The sequence below is a fragment of the Perognathus longimembris genome, chromosome 8 (genome assembly GCF_023159225.1).
Source record: "Perognathus longimembris pacificus isolate PPM17 chromosome 8, ASM2315922v1, whole genome shotgun sequence".
Taxonomy (NCBI): Eukaryota; Metazoa; Chordata; class Mammalia; order Rodentia; family Heteromyidae; genus Perognathus; species Perognathus longimembris.
The window spans coordinates 67,657,716-67,678,986 of record NC_063168.1 but is presented as its reverse complement, the minus strand read 5'-3'; the positions used below and the strand labels follow the sequence as shown (position 1 = coordinate 67,678,986).

Below are 21,271 nucleotides of genomic sequence, written 5' to 3'. Positions count from 1 at the left end.
TTTACCCAGGCACCTTCTACATTTAAGTAAGACTTTTTTTCTCTTAAAATTTTTTCAACTAAAAGAAATAAAAATCTGAGGTGATCAAAGTGATACATACCTGTATTCCATTACACATGGTTGAAATCAGCTTGGGCTACTTCAGATTTTCACATCAGTTTGGGGATGTGGCTCAAGTAGTAGAGAGCCAGGATCAACAGTGCCAAGGCCCTAAATGCTAATCCCAGTCACAGAGAGAGAGAGAGAGAGAGAGAGAGAGAGAGAGAGAGAGAGAGAAAGAGAGAGAGAGAGAGAGAGAGAGAGGAAGCAAGCCCAGGAGAAGGCAATGAAGACTTGAGAAAGGACTGAATTTTAAGTAGCAAAGAAAAGCACAACAAAAGCTTGGCATCAGCAAATTTATTACAAGTAAGATTCACCAGGCAGATCATTTCCACACAAAAACTGGCACTGTATTAAGAAGTCACAACATTTTAGCAACATAAAGATATTTGAAAATCCTCCCAAGGTATCTAATTGGTCAAGTTCTTCAATACTTGTAAATCTATGTTTGCCAAATTAAGAGTTTTGTCCACCACATTTGACATATTTAAAATCTTTGCTGAAATTTTTATACAGAAATAACCTTTCAATAACTTCTAAATATCCATCTATACTACTTAGCATTGCTATTATAAAACGAAAATTGTGTTTTTAAGTATAAGGCTCAAACCATACTATTCCTGACCACAGGTTCAACTGTGATCTCTTCTTTAAGTAGCTTTCATTTCTCACTCCTATTTTAATATACCAACCATCACCTCGCTGATATCCCAGAGTTTTCTTGCTACAGATTCATCCATTGCTTTGGGTAGCAGTTCTTCCTCTTTACAATCCCCAAAGTACCTTCCTGACACCCCTTCTACCTCAGGAGAAGAGGCCAAATAGATAGAAGTCTGGGCACCTTCTAACGGGCTTTTGAAAAAAGCCCATGACACCAAATTGAAAAGCGGTCTGGCCAGCAAAGGAATGTGTATGTGCCTCCCAAGATTAGTCCGAACGATGCCTGGATGCAACACATTGACGGTCACGTTGGTGCCTTCTAAGCGGCGGGCTAGTTCTCTGGTGAAAAGAATGTTGGCCAGTTTGCTTCGACTGTAGCAGAAGCTTTTATTATAGCTTTGTTCACTGTTCAAATCTTCAAAGTTGATGTCTCCGTATTTATAAAGTTTGGAAGAAACAACTACAATCCTGCTGGGAGCTGAACTTTTGAGGAGTCCCAGCAGAAGATGGGTGAGGAGGAAGTGGCCCAGGTGGTTCACTCCAAACTGCATCTCAAAGCCATCTTCTGTCTTCATGTAAGGGCACTGGAAGATGCCCGCATTGTTGATCAAGACATCCAGCCTGGGCTCCTCCTTCATAAACATCAAAAGGACAATGCAGAATTATGAGGGTAGGTCTTGATTGCTCTTCCTGTTCAAGATACATGTTTTAATACAAAAAAACAAAAACAAAAAACAAAAAAAACCCCTTCTAGCCTTATGGTCAGACAACTATCTGAAACACTGCCAATGGTATTCTTATGAGGGAAGGGATTCTTTTACAGGATGTTCTTCACACACTGATATTCACAATCTCACTCAACAGTGCCTTCCTTTTCTTAAAATAGGAATGTATTTCTCCACAGTAATCTGCAAGTAAGAGATGCAGAAGAAATCCAATCTAAAACTTACTTTCCTTTCTTATGCTTTTACAACTTTGTGAATGTCAATTTGCATACTCTGGCATTTTACTACAAAGTTGATTATTCGGTTGGTCCTAAGACCTTTTGTAAAACAGAAGTGAATGTGGACGTGGATGAGGTCCTCTTCTGATTTCACATTTCTTCCCTTCATTTTAGGGTGAGCTAAGAAAATGTCCATTTGAGTCACATTAATGATGAGATCCTATCAAAATCACAAAATACATGTCCCTATGATAAAATATTAAGAAGTTTTTTCAGAATACTAAATTATCATAAAATGCTTCTGTGAACTTCCAACAGAGAAAAACGCAAAGAAACTTATGCATGCTTAACACAGGCCTCATCTACTTCCAACAACTTGATAAGCAAGCTGAAGCAGAATCTAGGGTCTCACCTGCCCCTTCAGGTAGAACAGTGGATCAGACATGAAGATCATGAGACACATACGCCCCTTCTCTTAATTATCAAGCTAGTTTGGCTTTCTAATTTTACAAAAGAGCTAGAGCCCCAGAGAGCACACCAACAGAAGAGCCGGCACTGTGCATCCTCAGACCTAATACCAACACCACACAAAGATACATTTAAGAGTGGCTTATCCTATACTCCTCCAGGCGTACCATGAGAATGGCGCCCCGAGAATGACTTCAAGGCATTTCCTTAAAATTGAAACAATAAAAATGGTCAGACATGGGAACTTCATATGAGAAAATACAAATAAATTGAATATTTGAAAACAAAATAGGAGCTGGGTGCTAGTAGAACTTGCCATGATTACAGTTACTCGAGAGGATGAGAATGGGAAGATGGAGCTTCGAGGTCGTCCTGGGCAGAAATGTTCTTGAGACCCCTTGTAAAGTCTGAGTAGCTGGGCACAGTGTTTTGCATCTATCACCTTAAGATAAATGGGAGGCTAAGGATGGGAGGATGGTGGTTCCAGGTCAGCCTGGGCACAAAGGCCAATGAGTCTCCACCTCCATAGAGGAAGACACTGTGGTATAATGTCTATGATCCCAGCAAACACAGGAAGCTCGAAAGTAGGCAGACAGTGGTCTAGGCATGTACCTGGACAGGCAGTGAGACCTTATACGAAATCCTCTTTGAGCTTCAAGGTGCCCCCAACTTAGGAGATCTATCATCTACCTGTCTGTCGGTCTGTCTATAGAGAAAGCATTTTGTAGTTGGATCATATATTGTAAGTCTTTCCAAATTAAAATCCTAAATAATGCCCAATGTGCTCCAGGTATAAAGACACAGTTGATGACCCATGATTAAATTAATTCCATGTCAGCATTTAACTTTCATTGGCCCTGTTGCCAAATGCAGGCAAAATGAAAAATGTGTTGTTTCACAACACATCAAAACCTACCTGTTGGAGGATTAACTATTTCTCATTCTGCCCTAAGACCCTTTCAGGTTCTTCAATACCCAACTTCAAAAAGAAGGCAAGAGTTCAACACTGAAGGAAAGAAAGGAGTGTTCTTTTTCACTAATCCTTTGGAAGGGTTTCCTGAATTAATCATTTCAGAACCATCATTCTTTGCTGGGCTTGTTGTTATTTCAAGATTTTATCATTTACTATTTTTTTTTAAATCCTAGGAGATAAATGACATAAATATCAAAAAATACCAACCTGTGAAAGCCTTTATTTCCATTTTTTTTCTAATTATAGTCACTGAACTCTAGAGCCAGGAAGGACTGTAAATTCTCAGACACAGTGACAACTTACTTATTTCTTCGTGTCCTTACCTTTTTCATTGGATCTGCTTCAAGTCAACAAAGTACCAAAAGTATTGGGCATAAGAAGCATACTCAGCCCCATTTATATTTTAATGTAAAACAGGAGATCCATTTTCTAGGGCTGCCAATACCTTCCAAATTCCAAAAGACTAGTGTTGCTTCTTAACCTGCCACATAATAAAATACCAGAAATATCAAAAGCCTAGCTCCCTTGATCTACAAATGTTTAAACTGCAATTAGATGCTCCAGAGAAAGGCAGCAGCCCTAAGGTGCTGTGGAATACTTCAAACTTTCCAAGCTAAGAGTGATACTCTACTCAATACTTCAAGCAAGTAGATGGGGGGGGGGGGGCACCACTTCAACATGATACTGTTATAGTCTCCTCTGATGAAGTGATTTCTTTGTGAAGCTTGGGTTTTAGCAGTTATTAGTAGCTGCTGTAATAAAAAGCAAGTACAAAGCTAAAAAATCCATGGGATAGGAAACAAGGCAGTTTGTCCAATCAGTTGGAGACAATGCAATGCCGACAAGGCACACATTTCCCATTAGTAATTATGCCTATTTCAGAATGAAAATCAAGCCTGGGTTCTGGTAGCTCAGTTTGTAATTCTAGCTACTCAGTAGCCTGAGTGTCAGGATTGTGGTTCATAGCTAGTCAGGTCAGGAGAGTCTATGAGATTTTTTTTTTTTCAACCTCCACTTAAGTACAAAAAGCTGTAAGTGGCACTGTGGCTCAAGTAGTAGAGTACTAACCTTGAGCACAAAGATCAGGCATCGTGTCCAGGCCCAGAGTCAAGCCTCAGGACTGGCACAAAAAAATAAATAAATAAAAATAAATCATTTTTTTCTTTGAATTATGGGTATTATTTTTTCCAAACTGAATTGTTAGGACATAAATACTTCTTAGGTTGCTTAGAACTAACTACTTTTCAAACAAACTCATAGATCTTATTTTTAGCACAAGGGCATCATGAAAAATTACTGAGAAATTTGGAAACTCCTGCTTTAGACTCAAGAGATTCCATTTCTTATAGGTGTCTTTTCTGGGCTGGCTGGTTTTAGATGTCTCTCTGATATGTTACCTCTGGTAGAAGGTCTTCTAGGAGTCTCAACATAGGGCTTCCACTTTAGTGGATTACTTACCATCTGCTCGAAACTTTCACATCCCAGTGCCAGGGACAGGAGTATAGAGCAAGGGTTTAAAGTAAGGGCTCTGAAGACCATAGGTAAGTTACTTGACCTCCCTAGGGCTGACAGTTGTTAGTGAAAGCATAATGACAATAGCTAAAGACATTTTAAATCCATTTAATTTTTTTAAAAGAAAAATCTGAAACTTGCAGAACACTTCTGGGCATATGGTAAATATTCAATAAAGTTAATAATAATGCACTGCATTATTTTTATCCCTGTCCATTTTGGATTGTGATCATTAGGATTCCAACATCCACTAGGAAATCAGGCCAGACAGAGATTGTGTTAAGATGGTGGGACTCCCTACTTTTGCAGAAAGGAAAGAGGAGGAGAAAGGGAAAAGGAAAGACGAAGAGAGGAAAGAAAGGGAAAGGGAAAAAAAAGGAGACAGAGAAGGGAGAAAAAGAGGTGGGCGAAAAAGGGTGAGAAAAGCAAAAACTAGATTAGAACTAGATTAGATAAGTTTAAAGTGGTTGACTGAGTTTTTTTTGTTTTTTGTTTTTGGCCAGTCCTGGGGCTTGGACTCAGGGCCTGAGCACTGTCCCTGGCTTCTTTTTGCTCAAGGCTAGCACTCTGCCACTTGAGCCACAGTGCCACTTCTGGCCGTTTTCTATATATGTGGTGCTGGGGAATTGAATCCAGGGCTTCATGTATATGAGGCAAGCACTCTTGCCACTAGGTCATATTCCCAGCCCGACTGACAGTTCTGGACTAGCCATTCTCTCCCAGACCTTGTGAGAGAAGGCATGGGTTGGGGGGGGGAGGGGAAATTCAAGAGACCAGAGGCCAACTCCTGGGTCATGCTCACAAAACGAAATGTTCAAACACTGACTTATTTATCGTTTTTCCTCTGGGACCCATTCTTTCTCCACATCTTCGGGTGCCAGATCTCCTTCCTCACCGGCCTGCTTGCTGTCATCTACACTGTCTTCCAAGAGCCCATCATTCTCAAGGTCAGAGCCCTGCCAGGCCCCGCCCCTCCCTCCAGGCCCCGCCCCTCCCTCCAGGCCCCTTTCCCCCCACCCACCCGAGGGCCGCTCCGCGTGGCCAGACCCACACCTGGAGCAGCTCGTGGCAGAAGGCGCGCACGGAGCGCAGCGAGGCGAGGTCCAGCTCCTTGACGACCAGCTCTCCGGCCCCGCCTGCGTCGGGCGCGGGCTCCGCGGCCTGGGCGAGCTCGCGGCGGAGCTGCCCCGCCGCCTCCTCGGCGCGCGCGCGGTCCCGGCAGCCCATGATGACCCGCGCCCCCAAGCGCAGCAGCTCGGCGGCCGTGGCGCGGCCCAAGCCGCTGTTGGCCCCAGTGATCAGCACAGTCTTCCCGTGCATGAGGCCGGGGTCCCCGTTCCCGTGCCGCCGCTGGGCCCGGGAGCCCACGAACCGCCGCGACACTAGCCACAACGCCCCGCCCAGAGCCGCCAGTAGTGCGGCCGCGGTGGCCACGGCCATAGCCTTCCGGGCGGAGCGAGAGTTCCGGGGTCTGGTCAGCCACCGGCGCGCGAAGGACTGTGGGATGGCGGCCGGTCGTCTCCAGGCGTTTCGCGCAAAGCATCCTGGGACTTGTAGTTTCGGTCAGGAGGCACACCTGATGATTGGGAGAGTTTGGTGCCCTCCTGGGAACCTGCCCCCAGGTCTGATCTTGAAGGATTCAGACTTAGCACCATACCCATTGAAATCCCCGTGTGGTGGTTGTCCTTCCTGCAGGAATGCCTGAAGAACGCTGCTTTCAGTTTACACAACTTGGTACAGGCCAAATGTAGCTATCCATAATAAGGTAACAAATCCTCTGGATGCTTGGTGTGGTTTCCTCTAAGGGCTTCTGGGTCTTGTAAACTCATTTCAGTTTACTTACACCTTCTGTTAAATGAACCCTGCCCGGGTGTGTTCTAAAGGAAGATTTTTTTTTCCTCTCCTTTCTTAATTGTGGCCTTAAATTTTAACATGAATCAGTTGGAACGAGAATGTACCAATGGATTTCACACTTTATTGTGACCCCGAATCACCACGTTTGCCAGTCGCCCAAACCTCCTATCTGCTTACTCAGCCACACATGCACACATCATTGGCACAAAAGCAAGCAGCCTTGTAGTGCTGGCCATGAGTTGGAACATTTTATTTTACGTTTGTTAGTTTTGGTTAAGGTTTTAAATATCCCAAAGGATGAACTGGGTTTCTCTTGTGGTCTTTATATAGAATAATACGTTAAAAAAAGTAGGTACTCAATAAGTGTCACAAGTGATACATTTTATATGGGCTTACATCACATCCCCCTAGGAGGACAGCTGTGCTTATTGCTAAGGTAGAATATGTATGTATAAGTGACTTAGGAGATGGATATAGAAGTAGAGAGAGCCAGAAAGAATAAAAGGACAAAAGAAGGAAGAAGCTTTAGATTGGCTGTGTAATTCCTGGTTTGTTTTACACATATAGCTTAATGGAATGAATTAATTCTCTCCTAATGAGTCCAAATACCATGGAATTAATAACTATTTGGAAGGCTGTCCAGCAGGGAAAAGAGACACTACTTTTGAGGGAAGATCTAAATCTTTGCCCTTGTCCTACCACTTATTAGCTCCACATTAGGACTGGTGGTTAGACAATATTTTCAAGTGTTCAGATCCTCATTAAATAATGGAGAATGAAACATGTCTCAGATATTCAATTTGATGAGAGATTGAGATAACACAAAAATGACCAGCTCACTGTGCCTAATAGATTTTACGGTTAATAGCCAATCCATTTTTTGTTGAAAATACAAATCACAACAATGACAATGAAAGGCCACCACACTGTACTTCCTATCACATTTTGAAATGGTGGTCAACCTTTTATTGCATTGCAAATATTGGTTATTCCAATTTGCCACACCTGTAGGTAGACATTTCAAATATGAATATCTGTGGTCTACAGGTGGTTAATAACACCCAGAAATTTTCCATTGTTTTCAGGAAGCTCATTCTTAGAACTCATTTTATAAAGTACTCAGTTGAAATAGCAGTTGATTTATTTCTAAATGAGGAAAATTGGTATACCCCTTCAGGTTGGGTGACATTCTCATTTTGAATGAGTCAAAATGCTGGTCATACAGACAACAGAATGAAAAGCTCTAGTTTTCAGAACTCATTCCATCTTTGCAGATCACTAATCTAAGGTAACATCCAAACAACGAGCAACATTTTTTGAAATTAGCTTCTGAAACTGCCCCTTCAACATGGACATTTCAAACTTATTCTAAAGAATCACCATTATGACTTACACAGAAGCAAGTGCAATGACATTCATTAGCATTGTTGGCTTTTAAAAAAGGAGCTTGGTGGTAACTTGACAATGTAAAATGTTTTCAAATAAATGAAGAGAAAAGCTTTACAGAGGCACTAAGTTATGAGGTCCAATCTTCCGACACCTACTTATTCTTGACATCCAAAAGACGTACCATTGGTAATACCAGCCTGTCACTGCTTTATTTCTTCTTACAATCACTAATTATTGTATTTTTGACTAATGCCATAAGGTACATGAGCCGAGATGGTGCCGAATTTCTGGGCTGATTCAATGTGGAACATCTGGTCATCAAAGAAGATGTGGGGCCGGATCTTCACCAGAATGGGACCTTTTGGAGCTCCAGCAAGGAAAAGGGCTTCATCTATTTCTAGACCCCAGCGGCGAAGGGTCTTCAGCACACGGGCGCCTGAACTGGCTGCACTTCTGGCTGTAACCAGGTAGGTCCTAATAGGACAAAGTAACCGTTCGTCTTTGGCATAAAACTTCTTCTGCAGTCTGCCTAAATCTTCCAGAAAGCCTTTCAAAGGACCCTGTGAAAGAAACATACATCACAGCTATAACTGAGGAGCCAATGGAAGTGGGAGACACTTGTATGAGGTTAGAAAACACATTACATGACATGCAGGGTCCCTGGCTGACCAATTCTAAAACTCGCTACCTTTATGTGAATGTGTGATGTGACAATGCAATCATTCTTGCATTTATGAAACCTTGGTTCCATTTCTGGACAGCTTAGGTTGGCCATATAATTTATCATCTTTACCAATATATGTGAAGTGTAAAAGAATGCTCTGTAAATAATTAAACAAGCTACAGTGAGCCTTAACTATTCATGTTACATGAAATATAGTAAATTAGGTAGATGGCCACTCTAAACTCTGGTGGTCATCAAAAGTGCTATTTTTAGCTGGACACTTGGGGCTCACATCTGTAAAACAAGTTATTCTGAAGACTCAGATCTGGAGGATTATGGATGGAAGCCAGCCCAGGTAGGAAAGTTGGCAAGACTGCATCTCCAAAATAACTAGCAAAAAGCTAGGCTAGAGATGTAACTCCAGTGGTGGAGCATAAACAGAGAAAATGTGAAATCATGAGTTCGAATTCTTGTACTGACACTCCTTTCTAAATTTAGGCTTTTTTCTTACGAAGCAAGAGTTATTTTTAACATTATGCGGGAGCTGGAGGCCCATAATCCTAGCTATTCAGGAGGCTGAGATCTGAGGATCACAGTTGAAAGCCAGCCCCATGAGACTATTATCTCCAATTAACCACCAGAAAACCAGAAGTAGTGCTGTGGCTCAAGTGGTGGACTCTAGCCTTGAGCTGAAGAGCTCAGAGGCAGAGCCCAGCCCAGAGTTTAAGCCCCACAACCACAAGGAAAAAAAAGTATACTTTCTCTTTTTGTTTCCTGAGTCATCGTGTATTTGTAATTGCTTTATATATCTTCATATTTGCTTTCATTTTCAATTTTTCTGAACATTTAGTTTTAGTTGTGTCTCTAGAATGTAGAGCAGAGTTTGGACTTTGCCATGTGATACAATCTGAAAATCTTACATTTTAAAACAGTAGTTGAGTTCTAGTATACTTACAACTATTCCTATTACAAATATACTTTGTATTGTCTGTGTTTTCATTGAATTTTCCAAGACTATTTTAAAAGTTTATTCACCAAGTAAATAAATACATGTTCAGTTCTTACAACTTGAACGACCAAAGACTTTAGCTATAACCTTTAACAATACTTTCAATTCTGGGCGTGTTTTTCTTATGAAATCTCTTGGATTATTTATTTGATTTTGAGACCAATTCTTGATATATATACCAAATAGCATTAGAATTGAGATTCTGCTGCCTCAGCCCTGTAAAGTTATGGGTTTACTAGGGTGTACTACCAAGCCCAGATTACAAAGAGAAATAATGACATTAGGGTGTTTTTCAACATTTCTTTCATTATCTCCATCATGTTATGATAGCCACCTATTTACAATTCTTCAATGTTTGCCTTGTATATTTTTTTAACAAACTTAATTTTATGCACTGATTGGATATTATAACTGAAGCAATAGGCAGACATACTTGAACTCTGTAAAATTTTCTCCCTTGCTAGTTTTCTTTTTCATTAGCTACATAATGACTGCATTATTAAGACATGTAATAGTTACTCTCTCTCCCACGCCTAGCACCACATATTGTCTTGGTTCTAAATCCATGGTTAAATGTATTTCAGGACTATTAATGCTTTAGTGAATCCAGTTGTCCACATATTGGCCAAGCTCAATCCCATAGTGCTCGAGTTCTTAAGAACAATCTTACGGAAATAATCTCTGAGAATTTAGTTGTTGTTTCTTTTTTTTAAACTACACAGCTATTTCCTTTTTTGACTTGAATGAACTCCCTGCTAGATTTAGATCTGATGATTTCTATTTTATGTCCATAAGGTTTTATAGGTAGTCTTTTTCCAGTATGGAAAAGCTTGGGGCAGCTTGATTCCAACCCCTTACCTATCCACAATTTACAATGGCTGGTCTTTATGAACAGGAAGGCCTAAAAATTATTTCATCTTTGAAGCCAACTAATTTCACTGAGGCATGTCTCAGCTGTGATTATTCAGACAAGCTGGTCTTTATCTCTAATCATTTATTAATGTAGTGTATACATTAACATCTTCTGATAGCTCAAGATGTTCTCGATATATTTTTATTTTATTTATTTATTTTTTTTGGCCAGTCCTGGGGCTTGGACTCAGGGTCTGAGCACTGTCCCTGGCTTCTTTTTGCTCAAGGCTAGCACTCTGCCGCTTGAGCCACAGCGCCACTTCTGGCCATTTTCTGTATATGTGGTGCTGGGGAATTGAACCCAGGGCCTCATGTATAGGAGGCAAGCGCTCTTGCCACTAGGCCATATCCCCAGCCCTCGATATATTTTTATATAATTAAAAAAATCTTTTTAGTTAACTACATTTCACCCAACAAGATTTCAATGCTATTATTCAGGGATTCCACTTGTACATATTCTGTGCTTTCTTTGCCTATGCTATATTTTAGTCATTTTTTTTCTATCTGAAACATTATTTTCAGTTCTATTCATTTTCACCAATCTACCATTTCAAATTTTATTATCTCTTCCCTGAGTATTGCAGTTCTAATTTATTGCAGAACTAATTTATGACCATGTTTTATCCCATTTTTAAAACTCATGGAATATATTCAGTACTGTGGCAAAGTTTTTCTGGTAAGGGTTCTTCATTTATTGTCAATTTTTCTTGTATCTTCTTTTCTACCTTCTTCTCAGCATTTTTGAATATGTGTTACAATGGTTCTTTTATATTGAACTAGATTTCTTTCTAGTACTTCTATTGAAGTAGGCTGGTGTTCTTTGGGATAATTTTCAATTTCTGGGGAGTCATCAGTAGTTTTTGAAGACTGGATTTCAGGTTCTATTTTTCTCTGCTCTGTGAAAACAAACTTTTCTAGAACTATGACTTCCATGGTAACAATTGTTTCATTTCACTTTCTCTGAGAAAAGCATGCCTATCCTATTGAGAGTGAAAAGTGAGAGGCAAACATTTACATGAACAACTTGTAACATCTTTTTTTTTTTTTCAACAACAACAAAATACATGTAGTTAATGCAGGTAGGCACCATCTTGGTCACCCTTTGTCTTTGAAACACAGTCCTTGTGGCATTTGTGAGCTTTCCAATTAGGAATGAGGAATTAATATTTATTACCATATTCACACCAGGAGACTATATTAACCTCTTTTACTTGTATTTTGGAGCCAGTTTTATTTATTTGTATACTAGTATAACTTATTGATAAAATATAGATATGTTAGTAATAATCATTAAAATACTTCTTTGAAGAGATGTGTGGTTTTAAATATTTGGAATCTGCTCATGAAAATAGAAAGTAAAAAGTCTTACACTGCAAATAAAGCACTAATTAAAGAAATTTTAAAATATTTGGTTAACTAGAGAGAAACACCACATCCATGGACTGAAAAATTCAATCTATCCTTCCTATATTTAGCCATAAAATCAATGCAATTGGAATAAAAATTACAGTAAGATTTTCCACTAGAAATAGTCAACTTGCAGATTAAATCTATACAACAATGAAATATAAATGCACAAATAGTTTTAAAAATAAATCAGAAAAGTCATAATGCCTAAATTTAAAGCCCAGTATAAACCTATAATAATATTGTTATTATAGTGATAAAAAGATTGATACTATATTAAAAGAACAAAGAAGAATGTCAGCCTTTTCAACAAACACTGCTAGAACAATGGTAGTATCTATATAAGCAGACAAAACCACAATAAACTTGTATTCAAATATAAAACTAGAGCATAATACTAAGAATGAAATACTAAGAATGAAACTATGAAGCTAAGGATCTTAGATTAACCAATTATTTCTTAGCTATCATATTAAAATCATAAATCACATGACAACAAACCAGTAAATCTAACCCCAAATTTAAATATCATTTCCATATTATTAGGTGACAATTTGGAAAAGTCCATTAGGTTTCAACAAGTCCATTCATACTTTCATAAATGTAAGCAACAATAACAAGTTTATGAATGTTCAAAAAGAACTGAGAAATGACAGTTCTTCATATAACAAAATTGAAGGGTTCATCACTTCACACTCAGTTTGGATAGCATTTTGATTATTCCAGTTTTCTTGGTTTTAAAGTTACATGGGTTTTGTTCATTTTGACATTAACACTTCAGCTCCTATATGAATTACAAAAACATAAGTGTTTGCTTTTAGATTGATGAAGTGTTCATAGTTTGCTCTTATTTGAGACTCATTAGATGACTGGATTCAGGCTATGAATCTTGCAAATTTTCTCAATTAACAAACCAATGCTCTCTTCAGTTTGGAGTCACGGTACATAGAAATCAACAAAAATGTTGAGCAATAGAAAACAACCTTACTATTTTGAAACCCTATTATTTTGAAATGGTTTATTGGGAAGCTATACTATATCTTTTACTCATATCTTGGAGGATGTCAACTCATTATCATGGGAAGATTATAAAATGATTCCCCAAAATAATAATTAACAGAGAGTTAATATTTAAATGAAAAGTTGTGACCAGTAGATGCTTCAAAGTGAGGATTCACGAATCAAAGAAAAAAAACCACGAAGATACTCAAGAGGCACCTGTCTCGCCATTGCAATGAACAACTATTTAAAAAAATTTAAATTTGCATGTTGGAAAATAAGTACATGAAAGTTAGGTCATTGAACTTACCTGGGCAAGAGGCTTGTTCTCAAACATTGTTTCGTGTTGAAAGAATTTGTCCAGTCCATGCTCCTTGGCAATGTATTCGGACTCATCAGAGAAAAGGACAGCGTCCCCATCAAAGGCCACACGGAGCTGCGTATCGCAGTAAGCCACATCTTTGGCTACGTCAAACATTGTTGCAGAGGCAATACCTGGCAGGTCATGGGGACTGATTAATACTCCTCTCGGAGCTGTGCATTTTAGTTTTTCCCATTAAGAAAAAATTCTTCCCTGAACTCCTATTTCATCTGTTATCGGATAGCATCACTCCTGCTTACATTCACACATCCAAGAACAGGTATCTACACACTGCCTCTGTTTCTACATGAACGGGAAGTTTAAAATAGGCTGTAGGACAATCTCGGAGAATGTGCAACTCCAAGAAGGTCAAATCTCTAAAGCACAAACAAAATAGCTGACACATTTGAATTTTCAAGAGTACTAACCACCTAAACCTATGGAATTCCCAAGGTAATTAACTGAACATTGGTGCAGTACTCATTAGAGGGGAAAAAGCTGATTACTACCTTCTTGTATTGCTTCTTGTACTTTTTCAGAATCTGCAGAAAGATACAAGTTGGTAAGATATGCCTTCAAATAGCCAATGGGGCTTTTTCCACCAGTCAAACAGAAGCGATCAATAAGCAAACCTATATGAGGTAAGAAAGACTTGGTTATGGCAGAGAGTAAAGACAAAGCATCAGAAATCAGAATGAAAGTTATCTTAGGAACAACTGAGTTTATTTTCAAGTCTAAGTGAGAGTTCATTTATAAGTCTCATGCATGTTACTGTAGAAATTGAAAGTTTAAAATTATTTTCATAACACTAATATTGAAAATCTCTCCGGGCATTATATTCTAGGGAGTGTACTTGGTGCATTTTCTTCATGAAGTGTATTTATATAGGTCATTCTAATTTACTGTCACAACTTCATAGTAGGTATTATTTTTATTACGGAATAGGAGTCAGGTAGGTTTGTGTAACCCACTTGTTGACTAGCATGGAACAGACATGAGGAAAATTTGTGTAATATACAGTAACAAAAATAAAATATTCTCAATTCTTTACGTAAGCTAATGGTGGCTTTAAGTGACACAAAAATAGATTCGATGAAACTTTAGACAATATTAGTGTGATAAACTAGAAAATGCTTGGTAATGCTAGACTAGGACTTCAGGGATGATTAAAACATGTGCTTCTTCTGAAGGAGATTGCAGTTCACTGTGGACTCAAGCATGTACAAAGTTAATTATGATCTAATAAGGACCACAGAATAGAGAGATATAGGTTGTCTTCAGAACTTAGGGAAGAGATATGGTTCTTCCGGGTAAAAGTGATGAATAAGACTTCAGAAGACTGTCATGCTTAATTGGCTCATAGCCAGAATTTGTAGGAACCACAGTTTCTTATGCTTCCAGCCTCAAAGGGGCCAACACGGGGAGGGCCAGGACGACACACAATCGCCTACTAAATCAAACAGGACTGTGTCTTAAAAATAACAGTTGTTTGATGGTTCATGAGTGTAATCCAAACAACCTGGAAGCTGAGGCAGGAGGATTTCAAGTTTGAGGCAAGCTGGGATTGCAAAAAAAAAAAGTCTAAGAAACTAAAACAAAAATAATTTTCAGTTATTATTATATGCCGTTTATTGATGTTGAACCTTTTATATACATTTTCTCTTTTTACTTGCACTGTGAAGGCTGCATTTTAAGAGGTAATTTTTTAAAGCAAGTCTTAGTAGGATACCAACCTCATGATTGAGATAACGTAAAATAGAAGTCAACTTGTAATGTATCTTGATTATTTATAAATATAGCCCCTTTAAACTTAGAATATAAATGCGCACAATTTAAGCCTGATTTTTAACATTTACAGAAGACTGTGTCAACTCCTTAGAAAACAGGGTAATGGTGGCTCAAATAGGACATCAGGTGATTTTATAGCAGGAAAAATAGAAACTTTAAGAGAAAGGGACACAAGGATGGAAATGCTGTGGAGACTAGAGCCAATCGGATTTTCCCTGTAAAGGAATAAAGGTGATTTTGCTGACATGACTTGGTATGTGGGAGAAAGTGGGGTGGGGGGGCGGTGGCAGGGAGGAGAGAGAGCAATGCCGGGAAAAGCAAATTTTCAGAGTGGAAAGGTGACGTGAACACCTTTAAACCTTTACATAGATCTACAGTGAACAAGAGGTTTGATCACACCGAAAAAGCCTTTAGGTTGACGGCTCCTTGAAGTCAAGTTCAGAAGTGAAAAACATAAAGCAGAGAAATAGATTGCAGGACCTGGGATTAAGACTTTGAAATTCACACTTGACAAGTTAAGTCCAGAGCTTTGAGCCCAGCTCCGTGCTGAAGTTAAAAAGGAATATGGCCTTTCTTGTTCTGACATAGGCAAATAAACATTCCTCACGCAGAAGGGGGTGTTGGTATCAAAGACATTGCACTGCTTAGGCCACAGTTAGCAAAATAACATGGCTTCTCTCTTCCCGAGCTGCGGGCTAAGTCTCCCACGTGGTGTTTATTTTACTTACCGTAGTGATTGACGCTGTTTATAAGCCGCACTCCCACTTGGGCATGGTTATTAGTCATCAGCACAATATCAAATAAGTCCTGTTCATTAGGATACAGATCACGGAGTCTTGAGTTGACGTGCTGTAGTGCCTGCAGGTTCGACACATAGGTGTGTGTGAAGGAGGGCAGGCAAGGTGGGCATTGGGGAGCTGGAGAGAGAAAGCACTTCATATGGGTCAGGTTCAAGCTCAGCAGGGTCCTCATGGAGACGGCCCTATCCCTTTAACTCAGAGTTAAGTCACAAAGTTCTGTGTTTTCTGCCTCCCCTACAGGAGGGTGGGGGAATCCCTGTTCCTGTTCACTGCAAACATATTGAAAATGATTATAATATCAAGGTTACCAGAATGCTCTCTGGGGGTGGGTAGAACACAGCCTCAGGTTAGCCCTTTCATGTCTTGTCTGTTCATGCCTTAGTTGTATTTTTAGTTGTGAGAAACATGGAATGATTTGGGGATGGTCCGGGAAACCTTGCATAGAGGTCAGACTGTTCCAGTTTTGTTCTGCATACGTGCTGGGGAAGAAACCTGACCATCTGTTAAACATGAGTCTTTAGGTTTGTGCTTTCCTCCTAAACTTCTAGCATGCCCCCTAGGTACCTTCAATGCACAAGTTGCAGAGGTGTCATTTGTGTTGGGATGGTTATGTTATTATGTAATAATTGCATATGTGACATAGGGAATCAGTTATAATTGCTACACATTTCAGTATACAAACATGTCTCTAAAGTGCCAAGGGTTTCTTGGTTTTCCTACTATACTCTGGGGCAAGAGTAAGCTAAAATGAATTATTCCATCCCATGGTAATAAGGTGTTTTATGTGTGCAACTCAGAACTGTGAAATCCTTTGTGTTTCCTAGTACAGTTTCTAGGGGGAAAAAAAGGCAAAAACAGCCATTACAGGTCTAATGACCAGGATTCCACTTAGGGAAGCCAAGATCCCAGCCTAGGCTTGTGTGCTGGGCTCTCGCTGGCTAGGAGAACTTTTGTGAAGCATAAGCAGATCTGGTCCCCTGGAAGGGGCTAAGCATGGACAGGAATTGTTAGGGAAATGGGATGAGCTGCCCAAGCCTTTGCCCCTGTCTTTTTCCCCATGCCCACCCAATGTCAGTGACTTCCAGTGGCTTGGCGGGGTACCTTGACGAAGCGAAACGCGGGCCCTGGGGTCAGAACGACGTTCTCATTGGTGAGCTGGTGCTCCATGTACTTCTCCAGCCCTTCCTCCTCGTAGATCCTCCTGTCGTCCACCATGTTGAAGAGCGCGCGGGAGGACACGGCGATGGTGATGGCGTGCTTGGGCTTGGGCTGCAGAGACAGGCCGAGAGACCCACAGGGCAGTCAACGCCAGCCCGAGGGGGACGGGTCCCAGCCTCAGCCAGGGCCCCACTTCCCTCTCTACCCGGGGCCAGGGCTGGCAGGGCCTGGTGGAGGAGGAGGAGGAGGAAGGGGAGAGGAAGGATGCTGAGGAGGAGGAGGAGGAGGAGAAGGAGGATGCTAAGGAGGAGGAGGAAGAGGAGGAGGAGAGGAGGAAGAGAGGAGGAGAAGGAAGGAGGGAGGAGGAGGAGGAGGAGGAGAGTAGAAGGGGGAGGAAGGGGAGGAGGAAAGTGGAGGGGAGGAGAAGGGAAGAGGGAGAGGAGGGGAGGAGGAGGAAGGAAGAGGGGAGGAGGAGGAGGAAGGGGGAGGAGGAGGAGGAGTGGAGGAGGAGAGGAAGAGGGAAGGAGGGAGGAGGAAGAGGGAGGAGGGAGGAGGAAGGAGGGGAGGAGGGAGGAGGAAGAGGAGGAGGAGGAGGAAGGAGAGGAGGAGGGGAGGAGAAGGAGGGAGGAGGAGGAGGAAGGAGGGAGGAGGAGGGGGAGGAGGGGGAGGAGGGGGAGGAGGAGGAGGAGGGGAGGAGGAGGAGGGGGAGGGGCGGCGGCGGCGGCGGGCCCTCACCGGCCGGGGTCGCGAGCAGCTGGGGGTCTTCTCATACTGAGACCTCACGGAGGCCCAGTAGGCCTCGTCGTCGTCTTCGTCCTCGCGCTGCAGCTGGCGGCGCTGCTGCTGCTGCAGCTCCGACAGGCACTCGCGGTCGACGTCCACGGAGGGGTAGAGCAGGCGGCGCTGGGCGTAGGACTTCCACTCGGTGGGCTGGGCCGTGGGGTGCGGGTAGTCGCGCTGCGGCGGCGGCGCGGGCAGCGGGTGGGAGTCGCGGGAGTCGCAGCTGTGCGCGTAGTCGCGGGGCTCGCGGGGCTCGCGGGGCTCGCGGGGCTCCCGGGGCTCGCGGGGCTCCCGGGACTCGCGGTGCTCGCGGGCCTCGCGCCCCGCGCCGTGGGTCCAGGACTCGGAGCTGTGGTTGTCGTACATCTTGGTGCTCCTCCGGGAGGGCGGCTCCGGGTCGGGGGGCGTCGGGGGCCGGGAGTCCTGCGGCGTGAGCGCCCGCGGCTGCGACGGCGAGGCTTGCGTGGACAGGTGTTGCGGAGGCGTCTCGTGCTGGCTGGCGGAGGCTGACGAGGTCCGGGAGGTGGCGGCCGAGCTGGTGGGGTGCTAGGGCAAGAAAGTGGGGCCTCTAAATGCAAGGGGGATCCCCCCCACCCATGTCGCCCACCGGGGAGCCGCGCCCCGCCGCGCGTGGCGCGCCCAGTCCAGTCCTGGAGAGGAGATGCACCCCGGTGCGTCCCGGCCCCTCTCTCTCTCCATGGCGCTTCCCAGAGGCCGGCCTCCCTCGGCGGGCGCCAGAATCGCGACCTTCCCCTGGAGTTGGCGTCGAGCATCTGCTTCTCTTTCTTGCCCCGAGCGAGCGCCCCCAGCTGCACCCCGCTGGCTCGCCGCACCCCCCCTTTGGGTTTGGAGTCCATGGCACATAGGTTCTCCTCACCCTGGGGCCGGAGGCGCAGTGGTACCTGCCCTCCCGGGAGGTGGGGGGCGGGATGTGGGGGGGGGGGTGCACACCTGCCCGGCCAGGGCCAGAGGCCTCCAGACAGGTTGGGGGGAAGGGAAGGGGGAGGTGATGGTGGCTTAAGCAAGATTCCCTGTGTACCCCAGCAACTCAGGTAACTCCGTGGACAGACCGTCCGATGCCCACACCAGGGCCCTCTCGTAGCTCACCAGGGGTGGGGTGGGGGGTGGGGGTCGGGGAAGTGGGGAGTGGCTGCCCCATTGTAGGGGAAATCCGTTTTTTCGTGCCAGAAGATTGTCTTTAGGAAGAACTCCTTCCCACCAAAAGGACCCCTGCCACTCAAGGGGAGCAAAGAGATCCTTAAGCCTCCCGAGATTATTAGGATTGCACTTTTCATGATCGGTTCACGTGGAATGCGAAAGGGAAGAGCCCTTGGCGAGGTGACTGAATCAAACATGACAGATGATGGGTTAGATCGGAATACATGGCCTCTCACTGGGTCTGTCTTATGTTCTCTGCACCTGAAAATAATCTTACAATTACATATCACTTCTCTTATGGAGGCAGGCCTATCTATCTATCTATCTATCTATCTATCTATCTATCTATTTATCTATCTATCTATCTAATCTATCTATTCCCAGCCATTATAGGGGTGCCATGGGTCCTCAATACCTATTTGTTGAACAGACGAAGAAAGGAAGGAAGGAAAAAGTATACAGCCTCTGGCCCTAAGAGAGTCTGGGTTTTTAATCTGAACTCTACCACTTATTAAACCTCTGTGCTTGGAATTTTTTTTTTCCTTAACAGGGAGTTCTAATTTGCAGAAGGCAAATTAGAAAAAAAACAAACAATGGAAGGCTAGAGGACATGGGGTGGCCCATAGAACGCCTCAATAGATGCAAAGCATTATTTGTTATCATCCGCATCTCCCTTTCCTCTAGCTGTACCTTAATATTGATGTTCCTGCTTCTGGGATCATCTACTGTTGGAGGCCCCTTGGATGGGCTCCGTGGTGGTCGGGACCATTGATTGCGCTCGTGGGACCCTCCAGTCTCTTTCTTTGGCATTGATAATTCTTGGGAGCCCTGTTAAGGAGAGGAGACCCAGGGGTGTAACCTACCACCCACTTCTTCAGTGTACCTACAAGATAGCCACATCCGGCTAAAACAGTATTCAGAAAGGACTCTGGACTCTAGGACCCTTCATTCATTTACCCTAAAGCTATGTGACTCTGCTTCAATCCTAGACTCTGTGTGAAGCAACCAAAGTAGAGATCCACCCAGAAGAACATCCAAAATCAAGAAACAGATAGGATAGCTCACAGTGTTCCACCTGTGGCTTCTCTACGGAAAGAGCTCAGGAGAGGTTGCCTAAATTCCCTCCCTTTCCCCCTCTTCCTCACTTCAGGAAAATCCTATGAAGAGCTGTTAAAATGACCTATCTGTCAAATCTACAAAGCAAAGGGCAGCTGGTACCTAACCAAGGCTGCAGCAGAGCTCGAAGGGAGCTAGCTATATTTCAGAGCACACAGCCCTTCCTTTCAGAGAGATGCCAGAGGACACACAAGGAGAAGAGTGGTAGAATTGCTGTTCCCCACACCCTTCCCAGGCCCCAGTTGCCTGGATCTCCCCTCCCAAATCAGTCTGCTCACCCTCATCATGGTGATCTGCCGGCCCTGCTCCCACAACAGGCACATGTGAATATAAATACGCATAGTGTGGCAGGGGCTAGTTCCCTCAACTGCACAAAGGCAGCGTCTACACGACTGGTGACACCGCATGGGGCAACATCTCAGCAAGTGATTCGGATTGACTGCACGCCTCATCTGAAAGATTGTGTGGAAAACGGTCAATGGGATAGCCAGACTCCCCTGCCCTCCCGGATCTGAACAAAGACCAGTTTCCTCCCAGTGGCCAAGAGGAGGAGGCTGCGGCATCTCTACACACGTAGTTGTAGGAAGGTGAGATGAAGGTGGACTTGAAGGAGGGCAGGGGCCAGCTTCTCGTGGATTTGTCTTTAACTTTCTCATGAGGATAGTACCCATCTCCTTGTACAGAGCTGACTGGCTTAGTCTGGTCTCCCAGAACTCCCCTGCCCCCTTGGTATTTTCCATTGGGCTTTGTGCTGTTTCATTTTCTTACCAATTCTGCAGACAGAGCTCAGCTCACCTGTGTGCTCAGTCGAGCTGATTTATCAGGTCCCGATTTATCGGATTCCTTTCTTTTGTCTGCATCTAGATTGTCTTTTGAGTATCGCATTCCGGTCTCATTCTTAACATGGAAACAAAGAATGCTTATTAATTTTTCATCTTTGGGGGCTTAGAAACCTTGGCTTTAGGAATAAAGGGATACATAAAGCGTACAATTTGATTCTTCTTCAAATGTATGACATTTCCCCCTTCTAAGAAGCATGAAAAAAACCCACATTTCATAATTCAAAATTGATCTAAGCACTTGTTCACATAAATTTGTTGGTTCAGAAGTTGGAGATATGAGGCCCCTATCTTTTAAAAATGAAAACATGAGAAATGTTACGGGAGAATTTTCCAAGTCAGTAAACCTTGCATTTAAATGTGACATTGCTTAGGCAGAATA

The 21,271-nt window shown here is 43.0% G+C and overlaps 2 protein-coding genes across 2 annotated transcripts; both read right to left on the bottom strand.

The window, feature by feature from the left end:
• Window positions 1–381: 381 nt before the first annotated feature.
• Rdh14 (retinol dehydrogenase 14) lies at window positions 382–6,181 on the bottom strand. The gene is made up of 2 exons (XM_048353389.1): window positions 5,709–6,181; window positions 382–1,391 (listed from the first exon to the last, which is right to left on the bottom strand). The coding sequence occupies exons 1-2, from the start codon at window positions 6,093–6,095 to the stop codon at window positions 774–776; spliced, it is 1,005 nt and encodes a 334-aa protein (XP_048209346.1). The 5' UTR covers window positions 6,096–6,181; the 3' UTR covers window positions 382–773.
• Window positions 6,182–7,927: 1,746 nt separating this feature from the next.
• On the bottom strand, window positions 7,928–20,989 carry Nt5c1b (5'-nucleotidase, cytosolic IB). Its single transcript, XM_048353390.1, is given in 10 exon segments — window positions 7,928–8,458; window positions 13,200–13,384; window positions 13,760–13,882; window positions 15,767–15,896; window positions 16,940–17,107; window positions 17,732–18,322; window positions 19,625–19,762; window positions 20,288–20,322; window positions 20,325–20,502; window positions 20,846–20,989. Coding segments are annotated over 10 exon segments (1,971 nt in total). The 5' UTR covers window positions 20,936–20,989; the 3' UTR covers window positions 7,928–8,125.
• Window positions 20,990–21,271: the final 282 nt, after the last annotated feature.